The sequence below is a fragment of the Balaenoptera physalus genome, assembly GCF_965194825.1.
Source record: "Balaenoptera physalus genome assembly, chromosome: X".
Classification (NCBI taxonomy): Eukaryota; Metazoa; Chordata; class Mammalia; order Artiodactyla; family Balaenopteridae; genus Balaenoptera; species Balaenoptera physalus.
The window spans coordinates 105740334-105756244 of NC_138903.1; the positions used below are offsets into that span (position 1 = coordinate 105740334).

Below are 15911 nucleotides of genomic sequence, written 5' to 3' on the forward strand. Positions count from 1 at the left end.
GGGGATTAGGAAGGAAAGATAAGTTGTAGGTGGTCACACTTTGAAGCATCTTCTATGATCTCAGGACAGGTTGGGCTTTATTTTGTTAGCAACAGAAGGTCAGCTTCAGTTTTTAAAGCTGGGAATAACAAATGTATCATTTATTTTAAGGAACACAGCAAAACTGTAGAGGTTAGGCAGAGCAGAAAACTTTTAAGGAAAGTCATTTAAGAGGGAAACTAGTTAGAAGGCCAACGAGTTGGTTAAGGGGAAAGGCGAGGAGGAGTTGCCTAAACCAAGATAGTGAGGTGCAGTAAGAAGAGAGTAAAGAGGCCAGACTGAAGACACATAGCTAAGGTAGAATCAACAGGACTTAGTGACGAAACAAAGAAGAGAGATGGAATAATCAAGGATTATTTTTGTGCTACTATCCCAAAGTAAGTTATAGTAACTAAAATGAGTTTTTGAAACCTCTTCCTGGATAGGATTTAAAGACTATTCCATTTCAGGAAAATTTCAGAATATGAAAGCAATAAGTTACCACCTTTCTGTGCAGAGTTATTATAATGCTTATATGGTGAAACTTCAAAAGACTATGATCACACTTATCCACCCAAATGGCTTAGCTTCTTTTGGAGAAGCAAGGAAGGAAGTTATTCAAGGCCCTTAATATAGGTTGCCTTCTGTGCCTCTCCATCACATAGCAAGGCAGGACTTATGCTGCCTTGGCACCCCCTAACGGCCAAAGGAAAAAAAATTTTTAAACCAATGAACCAGAACATTTTTCTCCAAAACCGTTTCTCACTGTTAACATCAGTGAATAGATGTATGAACTAGCTGTATGTAGATAGACCTCAAAAACAAACGAGTGCAAAAACAAGCTGTAGACATACTGGAGTTACACTATAAAACTATGTCATTTTTAGGGCTTCCCTCCTGGCGCAGTAGTTAAGAATCCACCTGCCACTGCAGGGGACATGGGCTCTATCCCTGGTCCAGGAAGATCCCACATGCTGCGGAGCAACTAAGCCCGTGCGCCACAACTACTGAGCCTGTGCTCTAGAGCCCGCGTGCCACAACCACTGAAGCCCACATGCCTAGAGCCCGAGCTCCGCCACCGCAATGAGAAGCCTGCGCACCGCAATGAAGAGTAGCCCCCGCTCACCGCAACTAGAGAAAGTCGCACGCAGCAACAAAGACCCAATGCAGCCAAAAATAAATAATAAATAAATAAATAAATTTATTTAAAAAAAGAAAAAAACCCATCATCAACAGTCTATTTAAGGAAGCCATTTAAAATCTCAAATAGTTTCAAATATTACACAGAAGCTAGCAATAAAAATTGCATCTTCCCTTGTTTAAAATAAAAGGGATGAGGGAATTCCCTGGTGGTACAGTGGTTACGACTCCACACTTTCACTGCCGAGGGCACGGGTTCAATCCCTGGTCAGGGAACTAAGATCCCACAAGCTGCACGGCGCGGCCAAAAAATAAAAAAATAAAAATAAATAAAAGGGGGGAGAGACTGGCATTAACCTTTCAGAGCCCACAGTTTTTCCATCAAATCTGTCAGATTAAACCCCATCTGCTTTTACTGCCACCCCCCTTGGTCTGGCTACTCATTACATCATCACTTGATTCCTATAACAGCCTCTTAAACTGGCATCTCTGCCTGTAGTCTTCTCACTTCCAATTAATCCTGCAGAACATTCTTTATAAACTACTGTCTCTGCTTTTGTTACATCATTCTCCTGCTTAAAAACCTAAAATGGTTCCCTGGTGCCTACCCCATCAAGCTATAAATGCTTTTCCTTGGCTTCCAAGGCCCCCTATAATTTAGACTCACTGCACCTAGCCAAATTGATTTTCCTTCTACTACACACACAGCCTCTATTTTAATCAGGCAGCTCTCCAATTACTGCTGTGCATACTATGCTTCCCCCTGCTGGAAATATTCTGCTCAAAATTCTCCACTTATTCAAAATCTACCATTAGGCCGAGTTTCAGCTCAGGTCCTCCTTCTCTACACCAAGCTTTCTCACTCCTTCAATGCATGCTGACCTCTGCTCCTCATCAGGACCTCTTGTCCACAGGCATCCACTGATGGGCTCAGGGACGATGTACCATATGCAAAGTTTACTCTGTACTTTGAGAGGGTCTAGAGCTTTCCTCACATTGTCAGAAAAGATTTATGAACCCTCCATGCCCAAAACACAAACAATAACAAATTCACAAGGATCTCAATGCTTTCCAATTTATCCATATAACTTGGGTAAACAACTTCACTTTGTCTCTCCAACTAGTTTTTAAGCTCAGTGAAAGTTAGGGACAAATCCTAATACTAGTTCTGAAAAACAATATATGGCAGAAAGCTAAATACCAAGATATCCAATAATAAACTTGCTTTAGTTATCCTCTCAAACGAAGACATCAGTAAAAAGAAAACTAGGATTTAATTTCCAAGTCTCAGTTAGTGATACCTCCCAAGTTTTACATGAGCTCATTCACTTCTGGATCTTTAAAATATGATCTTTTGATATCTCATAAATCCAAGTGAATCACTCATCCCCAAGTCCAGGAAACTAAAGCCCATCTACCTGTGCTTCTGGGGTCAGGATGAAATACTACCTGTGAGAAATGCTAAGCCACTACAAACACCATGTTAATATCCCAATCTCAGTGGAGGGGGGAGAAAAGAGAGAATTATATCCCTAACAAGATTGAAATCTCCATTATCCATGCCTTCAAAATATTTTAACACACATTTCAGTTCCAGTAGTCACAACAATGGCCTAATTCCCAAAGCCTTCCCAAGTTCATTTTGACCTAAAATTCTCTCAAAATAGCAGCAAATGTTGATTTCAGTCATCTTACGTTTTGGTTTTTTTTAACTGTTTTTCCTTACCTTTTTTACTTTTCAGTCAAAATCCTACCTAAATGGTAAAAAAGATTTGAAGATGAAGTATTTCTGCTGGTCTCAGGTTACTAAACTTGTACACATTTAAAATAGTTATTAGTTAAGGATTTTCTCATTCATTCAACACTTGCTGAGTGCCCACTACTGAATGAAATAAATAATAGTAGTTAAGTGCATGGAGTCTGTAAGCTCAACACACTTTGGTTCAAACACCAGCTCACGCACTTATTAGCTTGTGTGACCTTTGGGAAAGACATCTAATCTCATCAAGCCTCATTCCCTTTACCTGTAAAATTGAGATAACATCTACTTCCCAGGGTTGCTGTTAAAGATTAAGTGAGATGCTGCTGGCAACACACTTAGGATACTATTGATACATGGTACATAGTAAAGCACCAAGCAATGACAGCAAATATCCTTACTGTGTCAAACACTATGCCATGCAAGGGAATACAAAGACATGATGTTTCCATTCCAAACAGGAAGACAGACTTGCATAAGGATGGCTTTTAAATTATTTACATTTTTTTATTATTAATAAAAAGCAAAAGAACACAACACAATCCAATTCTTAAGGTTACCTTTTTCTTTCGCATCAGGAAATGCTGTGCTATCATTAGTGTTGTAGGAAAATGAGATGCTGTCGATTGAATAAGAAGACGTCTCCTCCTCTGTAAAATTCACAATCCAGGAAAAACCAGATCCAAACTGCACTGCAATTTTGGGACCATTCTGATCATCCCCACAAGAGCTTCCATTGTACTTTGCAGCACCAAGGTCTGAAATGGTTACAGTTTTCTAAAAGAAAAAGAAATCTGGGAGTTAGGCCCAAACAGGCAGCAATGAGCACAAGCATTTCCGAGCAGGGTGCCACTGCAGTTGACTTCACACCCCCCGTGGCCAGCCTGGCCCGTCTGTGCTGACCAGTCTCATATTCTTCAGCTACACACCAGTCCCTCTGGAAAAATCCATGCAAGTCTAAAAGGAAAAGGAAAACCGGCCTAAACTTCTGTTATTAAGTTGATTTTTTAAAAAAAATCAGATTGTAAGCAGGCAGGACCTTAACCAAAAGAAATAAGAAGGCAAAAAGGATTGAGAGGATACCCCGCCCCCCCAAAGGAGACTTTAATAGCAAGCTATTAAAAAAAGGACAAGCTTTGATGTTAGTACATGTTACAAACATTATAGAAGTAGTTAGACCTGAAACACCACACAGTCTTCAGATTATCTGCCCTTAACCAACTCCAAAAAGCCTCTGAAGAACTGATGAATTAAAATATTCATTCCTAAATAAATAAATAAAATAAAAAATATTCATTCCAACACTAAATAGAATACCTTCAAGTGTACATGCTAAAATAGCTCCACAGAATTTACACGTTAAGTCAGTTAACATATGAAATCTTATTTGTATAAATGAATACAAAGGATAAAAAAAGAGTAGAAGTAAATTCCTACTATAAAACTCAAAGAAAAATAAAAATACTTACATTATGTTTGTCTGTGGTCTCATAGCGTATTGTGAAATTCATCTGCCATTTTGCATAAAGGCAAGTGGCATTTTCTGAATCTGTCAAATTAAGTTCCAATGCATAAGACGAGACAGCTCCTAGATTTATTAAAAAGAGTTAAGATTTTTAAATTGGACTACAAAAACATACATAAAATAAAAACAAGCTCTATCCAGCACTGAAGCTCAACCAGCTCTAAAATGAAACAAAGTATATATATATGGTAACTTGGCGATTATCTTTTGATCGAAATCCTGTTGATAAAGTTAGCAATACCCCTTTCCCAAAAAGTTTACTCAACATAGGATGCTTAGGTAATGGCACAGACTGGTGACATTTGCCTTTTACCTCCTAATAATCTTTTCCACACTCTGTGCCTTGCTAGTTTTGTTTTAGGCAATTATAGTTTACCTGTTAGGACTTTTGTTTTTTAAGGTAAATGAGGTGAAGGGGAAGCGTGGGAAGGGTGTTAAACTCCTGCTTTTCTCAAACCAGCTGGTGGAACTTTCTCTACATAAATAATGATAGATCTGATTTCTGTGGTCTTGCTGCTTTAAATCCCGTCACAAGCTATGTGACCTATGACACTTAGAAGTCTTGGCAAACTATTTTATTCCAATGTGAAAAAATGATGATGTGGGCCAGGGCTAAGCGTGTGTACCACATGACCAACAGTACTGCAAAGGTTGTTAGATCCATAAGCAAAAGGTTAATTTTTATAAATGCAGCGTTCATCATTTTTGTTTCATAATAAAATCCAATTGACTAGAAAGCCTAATTAATCTTTTGACATGGGACTTCCCTGGTGGCGCAGTGGTTCAGAAATCCACCTGCCAATGCAGGGGACATGGGTTTGAGCCCTGGTCCAGGAAGATCCCACATGCCGCGGAGCAACTAAGCCCGTGCGCCACAACTACTGAGCCTGTGCTCTAGAGCCCGCGAGCCACAACTACTGAGCCCGTGCTCCGCAGCAAGAGAAGCCACTGCAATAAGAAGCCCGTGCACCACAACGAAGAGTAGCCCCCTCTCGCCGCAACTAGAGAAAGCCTGCGCGCAGCAACGAAGACTCAACACAGCCAAAACTAATAAATAAATAAATAAATAAATAAATTTTTTTAAATTAATTTTATTTATTTTTGGCTGTGTTGGGTCTTCGTTGCTGTGCGAGGGCTTTCTCTAGTTGCGGCAAGCAGGGGCCACTCTTCATTGCAGTGCGCGGGCCTCTCACTATCGCGGCCTCTCTTGTTGTGGAGCACAGGCTCCAGACGCGCAGGCTCAGTAGTTGTGGCTCACGGGCCCAGCTGCTCCGCGGCATGTGGGATCTTCCCAGACCAGGGCTCGAACCCGTGTCCCCTGCATTGGCAGGCAGATTCTCAACCACTGTGCCACCAGGGAAGCCCAAATAAATAAATAAATTTATTTTTAAAAAAATCTTTTGACATGGACTTAAAGTTGCTTCCTACATTCTCAACCTGCTACCTCTCTTTTAGCAGAGAAACCTTTCAGGGACAGAAAAGCCTTGGGACTTTTCAGCTAACTTGACTCTGATCTTCTACAATAGGTTAAACATGGGGACATAACCTATTACATTGAAGAGCCCAAGAACTCAAAATACGATACGCCAGCAAACTCAGCAACAGCAGAAATGATGGGCCATCATCTAAGGATTTTCTTCACTGTCTCACGCATATACCCAAGGGGTGAGCTGTTTCCTGTTAAGATAGCTGCATAGCCTTGAATGATACCTGAGCACACCTGCGTCACCTACAAGTGGGGACACGCTCTAGACTACAGAGAATAAAGTCCTAAGAGGAATACCAAGAAGGCGTGCCTCAGCAACAGCTTTCAAGCTGTACACAAAGCTCTCGTCATGCTCTGCATGCTCTGGAGACCGGGCTGCCTCGCCAAGCCTGAATCTGATATGCTAAAGCTTGTGGTTGCTGACAATGCCTAAATGTATCGGCTAAGGCTCCAATAAGACCTTGTGAGGCCCAAGTAGGTTTTACAGGCTTTCTTTTCTCAGAACAATCTGGAATGGAGCTGGCATCATTGATCCAAGGCTACCCTGCAGTGGTGTTGAGAACTGCAGCTTAGAATTCTTCTAATCACCTGGAGGCCTGCTTTCCATACACAGTCTCTCTTGGTCTTGTTTAAAGTCCCTCGTTTTAACATATTCTCTTTGTGAATATTCAAAGCATTCAAAACTATCAGAAACAACCAAGAAAAGCCTGGCATGTATTAATCATTTTCTTTCCAAAGATATTAGAGTAACAGACAAAACAGTGTAAAACAATGATTAGTATCAACATGTGCTGGGGTGGAGAACTCCGCCCTATGGAGTAGAAGGCACAGGTTGTGGTTCACATTTGCCACTACATTAATATCAAAACAGCCTACTTGCCAACCCATAAATGAGAACTGAGAAATGCCCCGAGGGTCCAAAACATTCTGTTCTCATGCCTTCATAGCCCTTCTCGCTGTGAGAGCTATGCCTTCACAGGGCTTCCTTGGCATACCGGTCTACATCTCCAACTGCACAGGGGCCACTTTTACTCAATGCCTATCACCTCAAACTCAACAATTCCACAATGAAAATCTACTCTTCGACTTCCTCCAAACGGAGCCCGCCTTCTCAGCCTCACTGGCTCGAAAGGAAAGGCAGGACCTTGTACCGACACTCAGGCTCAAAAGGTTTTGGGAATTAGCTTCTACTTCATTCTCTTCGTTAAGTCCTATTGATTTTTTTCCCTTCAAATTCCCTCTGAAATCCAATCCTTTGCCTTTTATTTCTATTCCAACTCCACCACCACACCCCTAACTTGCTACAGATACCTCCTAGCTACCCCTAGAACTGCTGTCAGATTAATGGTCCTTAAATACCTCTTCCTGGGGCTTCCTTGGTGGCACAGTGGTTAAGAATCCACCTGCCAGTGCAGGGGACACAGGTTCAAGCCCTGGTCCAGGAAGATCTCACATGCTGTGGAGCAACTAAGCCCGTGCACCACAACTACTGAGCCTGTGCTCTAGGGCCCGTGAGCCACAACTACTGAGCCCGTGCGCCGCAACTACTGAAGCCCGCGTGCCTAGAGCCCGTGCTCCACAACAAGAGAAGCCACTGCAATGAGGAGCTCACGCACCGCAACGAAGGGTAGCCCCCGCTCGCCACAACTAGAGAAAGCCCACGCGCAGCAACAAAGACCCAACACAGCCAAAAATAAAAATAAATAAAATAAATAAATTAAAAAAAAAAAAAGAATCCACCTGCCAATGCAGGGGACAGGGGTTCGAGCCCTGGTCCGGGAAGATCCCACATGCCGCGGAGCAACTAAGCCCATGCGCCACAACTACTGAGATCTGCGTGCCTGGAGCCTGTGCTCCACAACAAGAGAGGCCACTGCAATGAGTAGCCTGCGCACCATAACAAACCGCAACTAGAGAAAGCCCGTGCATAGCAACGAAGACCCAACACAGCCAAAAATAAATATAATAAAAACTTTTTTTTAAATTAAAAATTAAAATTAAATACCTCTTCTCTCAGGATACTTTCTTGATCAAAACCTTTTACTGGCTCCAAAATTCCCACATTAAATTTAAATTCCTCTGCCTGACTTTCAAAGTAATCTTTAATCTTGTCCCACCCTATTCCTTCAACTTCTCTCAAGCCATGTTCCCAGAACACACCCTTTAATTTGCCTGAACTTGTTCCCCTGGACCCATTCGCCATGCTCTAGTCAACCTCCCAGGCTTCTACTGCTCCTAACATTTGAAATCTACTTGTTCACCTCAGGAGGGATTTCACTCTTTCTCCCTGTCCCAATATCTGAAACACCCGCCACCCTGCCTTTTTGTTACAATTTCTGGCAAATATCCCCACCCACTACAACAGCTGAAAATGTTAGATACTTGCTTTCCCAGCCTCCCTTGTGGTAAGGATGGCACTTACTTATACTAGGCTCCATCCAGCAAAGGCATCCACCCCAGATTCTGAATAAGAGGGCGGTGAAATGCAGCCAAGAAGGGAACTATCACACTCAGATGGAAGTAGCTACAGCAGGATCAGGGTCCCAGGCAACAAGGCCAGAACAGCTAGTGGCAGTGGCCAGCAGTGCAAGCCGCAGGTTAAAGCTTGGCGATGGCAGTGCAGTTCAGTGGCATGAGTTGGGGTACTGAACTAGGCTTTGGGGTATATAGTCAAGAGCTCCAGTAATTCTGAGTTACCTAATGAACATATTTTTATAAAGTAAAAATTTACTGATGTGTTACACACAGAAAAGTACACAGCATACATTCGGAAGGGATTTAAAGTGCACAAAGTATACAGCTCAAAGAATTTTCACAAACTGAACCCGCTTGTGTCAGGAAACATTGTGTCAGGAACATTCCAAGTACTCTTCAAAGTCCCCCTGTTCCCCCTTCCAGTTACGATTTCCCTCCTAAGGGCGGCCGCCATCCTGTCTTCTAACAGTACAGTTTACTTTTGCCTGTTTTTCAACTTGATGTAAATGAAATCATTCACTATGCTCTCTTTTGTATCTGGCTTCTTTCACTCAATATTATGTCTGTGAGATTCACCCATGCTGTTGTGTGTAACTGCAGTTTGTCATTTCTCTCTGTGTATAGCCTTCTTTCACTGCTTGTCTATGCTACTGCTGATGGGCATTTGGATAGTTTCCAGTTTGGTTCTATTACAAATGGACACATCGGTGAACACAGGTGAACACAGGAGTATGTGTATCTATTAGGTATGTGTCTAGGAATGAAATTGCAGGGTCAAAGGGTATGCACATGTCCCAATATCTTTTTAATAAATTCCTTTTCTGCTTAAAAAAAAAACAATGAGATTTTATTTCTGTTGCTTACAATTAAGAACCCAGACTGATAGGCTGTCCACTTTTCAGCAGCCATTTTCTCCATAAAGATTTCCTTGACTACAAAAGCCCTCAAGGAGCAGTCATAGTGCATAGCCCCACACTTGAGTGTATTTTACACTATCATGAATTATTCATTTATTTTATGCCTGTAAATCCTGTCTCCCCTACTGTCATAAGCTCCAAAACAACAGTTTTCAACTGTTACTTCGCAACAAACTGATGTGCCATGGTAAATTACAGTATACAGCAAGTAATTTGTTAACTAATAAAAAAGTAACAAAGTCCATGAATGAATGATATACATGGGTAGATTCAAGATTCCCTTTTGATAAGGTCTCTGCCACTCATTTGAATTTCAATATGCTCCCTTAAACAGATGATCTTATCTATGCCACAGCCCATAGGAGTGTGTCTTTTATATGAATGTCATCCATCACAAATGTCATGGTGGGGGAGACCATGTTTATTACTTCCCTCTATCTCCTATCATTCCTAGTAGTGCTGAATACATATTAGATTCTCAATAAATACTGATTGATTAGATCAAGGTGAAAATACCATGCAATAACGACCCAGAACACAGCTTAATCTAATTACAGGAAGAGCCTTTAGCTCTTCCAAATCATGAACCCAACCTATCAGGCTTCTGGATACTCCCTCAACCCCCATGTCCATTTTTTGCAATAAATTTTGACATGAATTTCAAGCTAGGAATAATCCTTCTCCCAGAAATTAAGTTTATGGTTGAAACATTTACACTTTGGTAAAAAAATCTCCAGCAAGCCATTTTCATCCATATTGAAGTGTTTGATTTTCGAATAGCCAAACCATTTTTGTCTAAAAGGCTTTATGACATTAAAAAACCACAGCTGAATATATCCTAGAGTGTGTAATTATAGAGCTGACAGTTTATTCTCCAAAGAGAAGAAAAAGGCAAAATCAACTTTCTCAAATTCAAATATCCTCTTAATCTTGTTTCCAAAGAGATCATTTATAGGTTCTTTTAGAACTCAGAACAAACTCTGTTCTCCAAGCATGGCACGCTGCAAAAAGTGGCTGGGTTTTTATAAGTCTATTTGACCCAAAGTGTAGTTGAAAAATATACATTTGTAAACAATATGGGGGTGGGGTGGGAACATAATACTAGTGGTAAAACAAAACCAATAAAAAACAAACAATGATCTAAGAGGCAATATAATGGGACGATTAAGAGTCCCATCACTGGCACTGAAGAGCTAGAATTCAAATCAGGCAGTCCAATTTACTAGCTGTGAGACTCTGGGCAAGTTAACCTTGCTAAGAATTGTAGTGTGTACTTCTCCAATACATTCTTCGAAAGCATGAAAGCCCTTCAGAGCTAAGAGAACTCTGCCAAGCAAGTTAGAGATTCCAGCTTAAAAGTTTCCCTTCTAGTAAACACAGCACCTAAAGGGATCCTTCCCAAATTTTAGGTATGTCTACTTTCATCATAGTTATGGACTCTTGTCCTCAAACTCATCAATTCAGAATGAGGTTGAGCAAAGGGTCTTAAAAACAAAAAACAAAACAAGCCAAAAAAAAAATCAGGACATAGGCAACAATATCTATTTACTCTTTCTTTTCAACTCATAGGTCTGTTAAGTCAAATTGACTGTTCCTCAATTCCTAATATAAGTACAATTACCGCTTCGGTTTCTGATACTCTGGATTTCTGGTAAATCTCTTAAAAAATAAAAGTAATAATAGATTTTAAGCTATGAAATAATTTTTTTAAGGTCAGAGAGTGGGTAAGGAAATAAGACTCAACACCATTCAACTAATGGAAAGGGCTTATTGCTGAGTGCTGTTTGGCAGACCTCCAGAATTCTTTTGCAATGCACAGCAGGATACCAACAAGTACTTATAAAGTACACTTTTGGATCTGATGGGATTTCTGATCATTTTAATCTGAAATTATGATTGAAATGCTTTTGTCACTATAGGAGGAAGAGCAGTCTTCCTGCACCATGGAGCACCGAAGTCAGCTATAATGCTGTGAAATAATCCTTGATCACAAATTCCACTCGATGATATAGGGGAAGAAAGCTGCACTCATGGGGAATATGTGAATATCTATAAATCCTATCAGGTGTGATAACCAATGACTAATGGATGAATAATAAGCCTGTCCTTTCAAGTATCTTTATTAAAGCTAGAATAATTTCAGCAAAATCTTGAAATCAAAGTTATCAGTGGTAAGGCTACAGAAAAATCTCAATGCTTACTTTCTTGCTTTTTGATCACCTCCAAAAGAGAGAGATTGGTTCTTTGTGGAAACCTTATTCTCCTTTTCACCTAGGACTTCCTAGCTCCCCAGGTGAACCTCCACTACTATGTAGGTGTATGTGAAGGGGTACAGGTAAGATACTAGCATTATTGTATGGGATTATAGTTTAATAAGTTACTATCTGTACTGCTTAGCACTGATCTTGAAGTTCTCCAACGGAAAACACACACAAAATATCTTGCAAGACCTAATTTAAGGTTCACAGAAGAAAAAGGAGACCGAGTTGGTCTAGTTCACCGTTATATCCCCAGTGCCCACCAATGAAGACCCTCAACAAAAATTTACTGAGAGGTAACCATGTGCCACCTGGCCCTGTGCTAGGGAGGCAATGGGAAGTAACAGTACAGAAGACAGTCTCCAGTCTCAGAGACTAAGACCACAGGGGAGACTTGACTATTACTGGGGGAAAAAGAGAGTGGGAAATAGGCTAGCCTAATAACCTAAGAGTTTGGGAAAGACAAGATTTACTCCTATTCCTCCAAATAAGTCACCTGGCTGGCCTCCTTCCAACACTCAGGTCTCTGCTCAAATGTCACCCAACAATGAAGGCCTTCTGACCACAAAATGTCAAGGAGGGTCAACCCCACCACCCACTGCCTATCGTCTGCTCTTCTTCCTCATTACCTGCCTCATTTTCTTCACACTGCTTATCACTGAAATTCTATTATTTACCTTTTGGGCTGTCTTCCCCCACTAAAATGTAAGCTCCATGAGAGCAGGAACCTGATCTGTCTTCTCCATTGCTCTATCTATCCCTTTCACCTAGTGGCTGGTACACAAAAGTCATTCCTTAAACAACTGTGGAAAGGCGGGACTCCGACCAGTGAAGTACACACTCAGGACACTTATATCAGGTTTTTTCCCACCCAGAAAAGCCTCAACCCTATAAAAACCAGATGTCAGACTAGTTACAGGAATCAATAACCACAGAAATCTGAAATCTATGATGTCACAAAGGGAACATAAGCAGTGATGCTAGGAAAAGTTTTTCATCCACTACTCTCTTTGTAATGCCTCTATACAGCTTTTCTTCATAAAGTTCTCTAGTCAGTTATAATTCATTCAAATAAATACCAGCATAGCATAATCTCTGTGAAAAAGACCAATACATAGGCTCTGAGAATTCTTTTCTATATTTACTCTAGAGCAACTATTTTTAAAAGCTACCTGCTGCAGCTGGGATAGTGTTACAAAGTTACAAAGTGAAAACGGCCCAGCTGGAAGCTAATGAGACCATAAATTCAGGAACAGATCCTCCCTTCGTTGGTACCCTCTGCAGTAGTCAGGAACAGCATGAAATTCATAGCAGGTACTTTACAAATATTTATTGACTTTTCAAAAAACTATTCTTGGTATCCATTTTGATATATAAAAGTAACATGCAAAACCCACCAAGCAACTGAAGAATTGCTAAATTCTTAAGGAAAAAAAAAAAACACATGGAAGGAGTTTGAGCTCCACATTGAACCAATAGCTGGGAGCAAAAGCAGCTGTAGAGAAAAGGGAGTTTCCATTTCATCCTGGTACCTTTGACAAATCTGACCTACCTACATTATTAACTTTTACTTCTCCAAACCCTGTTCTGAACTTGAAAGTGGAGGGAATCAATCTTGGAAATCTTCCAAGAGAATGAATCTAGTTAGTCCCAATCAATAAATGGCAAACGAGCAGATGAGCTGATGGGTTCTTTTACGTGCTTCTTTTTGCCTGTTTATTTTCTGCAATGAGCAAGCACTGCTTTTGTAAAAACAAAACAAAAAAAACCTTTCATTAAAAAAAAAATTTAATGACATGAAAGCCAACAAGACAATGATTATTTTTTTTCACTTTCTCTAAACAATAACAGTGTTGTTTGTGCAGATCCAATTGGCAGTGAACTACTGATTACCAGATGCCTTGGTCAGATGTATTCTAGTCACTCATAAGGTGCTTTTCGTTGTAAACAATCCTCTCTTAGGGTCGCTTGGCCCTCAGTGAGTACTTCACAGGGGAGTTAAGGCTTCGAACTGTGTTTGAGCAAAGCCTCTGTGGCCCACTTTCAAGAAGGGCTACAGAAGAGTTTCCTGCACTATGTGCACAGCTGGACTCTCTTTTGGCATCAGGACCCCTTTACTTTATCCACTGAAGACCTCAAAGAGCTTTGGTTTATGTGAGTTACATCTATTGGTATTTGCTGTACTAGAAATTAAAACTAAGAAGTGAATAAAACACATCAGACCCATGAGAGTGGTGATGTCATCACACATTCATTCTATAGCCTCTGGAAAACTCCACTGTACTGATGAGATGAAAGTGAAAAAGACAAATGTCTTAATATTATTCTAGAAATAGTTTTGATCTGACAGAACCCCCCCTCCCCGGAAAGATCCTTGAGAATCACTAGATTAGATCATCAAGACCCCTTCCAACGCCATGGCTCTGGAGCGAGATTTCTCATCTTTTGGCACTACTGACGTTTTGAGGTGGATAATCCTTTGTCGGGGGTGGGGGAGTGCTGTCCTGTGCATTGTGGGATGTTTAGAAGCACCCCTGGCCTCTTACCACTAGATGCCAAAAGCAATCCCCAATTGTGATAACCAAAAATGTCTCCAGATATTGCCGAATGTCCCCTGGTTGAGAATCCACCATTCCAGGGTGTTGATTTTATTCTACTGAAATGTGAATTACAAAATGTGCACCTCTCACTGCCTTCTCAGGCCCCTAATATATCTACTTTCTCTCTATTCCCATCTGGATCTGTTCCTTCTCTTCTTTTAATAGTTCACAAACAGCAAGAGTCAGTGGTAGCAACAAGCGCAGGATTTATCAGTTCAGGAAAAGGTATTCTGGTCAAAGTTCACCTTTCAGGCATTAAAAGGCCTCAGGGACCCAATGCTTGGGGGTGGGGTGCACATAGCACCATCAGCCAACATTCAGCCAGTCATTCTTAGGACCTGGTAACAACCCAATCCTTAGGAAATTACCTACCCTCCTCCTCCGAAAACGAGGTAATAGGCCAGTTGTGTGAGAGGGAAGAAGAAATGGAGCTTCTGAAGGCAAAGAGGCAGTATACAAGACTCAGATATACCACCCCTCTAAAACCTCAACATCTGGGGACTTTTTTGTCAGGGTCTAGCTGGGAGGAAGTAACAAAACTGGTAAAAAAAAAAAAACCCACGATGTCCTCAGCACCTCCAAGTCAGATATTCACTCCCCACCAAAGTTCCTACTCATCCCTTTTAGTCTCCAGAGGCTGGGTCCAAGTTTTCTCCCCTGGAAACTGCCCCAGCCACCTTAGATCCCTTCCCCATCAAAACTCCAAGTACCAAACTCCAATCCATCATCATTCTTCACCTCTTTAATCACCCTTCCTTCACAGCGTCAAATTCCTACCCCCCGCCACCCAAGCCTCTCACTGCCCCTCAGAATCTACTCGTATCTGTTCCCCCCACTTACCCCAAGCTTTTCTCCACGCAGGCAGTCTCTTCCCTCAGTTTTCTCTCCCGCCCTACAGTTTTCCATCATCTTCAAAACTCTTGCCTGATACTAGGACCAGGACTCTAAATGTCTATGCCACCCCAGATTCTGCACATACCGCCCCCTCCTATGCTCATCACTCCTTAGTATCTCCCCCAAGTTACTCTTTCTAACCCGATGCGCTCCACTCCTCTCTCTTCCCTACCTCCTCCCTCGGCGTCCACCCCCCCTTACTTGCCCAGTTATGGACCCTTCTCCCCTGCCATCCCTCGGTCGGGCCTTCTCTAGGTCATCGCTCGTCACCTCGGGCCAAGCGCCGAGGCCCAGTGTCAGTCGTTCAGCTTCTCAACCCCCTCTCCCCGGACCAGTCTTTCAGGTTGTGGCCTCTGAACTGGGCGCCCCAGGCCCAGGCTCAGGGACTAAGCAGGAGGGCCCGACAACTCACCCAGGACGAGGCAGAGCAGAAGGAGCCCGGAGCCCGGAACCGGGGCGAGGCGGAAGCACACCATGATCCCGCAGAGCAGGCTGCTGCAGCGACAACTGCAGCGACAGCAGAGAAAAGCCTCGCGGAACCGGGGCAAGAGCACCGCTGACCACCGACCACAACGCTGCAAAACCCAGGACTCGGCGCTTCAGCGCCGGTCATAAGACCAGGGGCGGGACTCTTTCTTGCCTTCACCCAATCACCGCGTTTGAAAGCGGCCGGGGGGGGCGGGGGTGATGCAGGGCCCGGTGGGCGGGGTGACCACGCCCTGGCTTTTTGGTTCACACTCATTCTTACGCTCCTAGGAGATGGGCGCGGACGGCCGTTTCTAAGGCTAAAGAGAAACGAACTTTTTTTTGGGGGGGGGGATAGATAGTAGAGATTATTT

The 15911-nt window shown here is 42.1% G+C and overlaps 1 protein-coding gene across 3 annotated transcripts in view; it reads right to left on the reverse strand.

Annotated features, from left to right (window-relative positions):
* The window catches only part of LAMP2 (lysosomal associated membrane protein 2), a 37653-nt gene extending 21961 nt beyond the window's left edge, over positions 1–15692 (reverse strand). Inside the window, exons 1-3 of one of the 3 annotated variants that reach the window (XM_082446837.1) lie at positions 15485–15618; positions 4387–4505; positions 3478–3694 (exon numbers count right to left, since the gene is read on the reverse strand). In XM_082446837.1, coding sequence (XP_082302963.1) covers positions 3478–3694; positions 4387–4505; positions 15485–15548 — 400 coding nt within the window. In that variant the 5' untranslated portion in view covers positions 15549–15618. Of the gene's footprint in view, positions 1–3477; positions 3695–4386; positions 4506–15484 lie in introns of all 3 variants that reach the window. The other 2 variants (XM_082446836.1, XM_082446835.1) reach the window with 2 other exon arrangements.
* Positions 15693–15911: the final 219 nt, after the last annotated feature.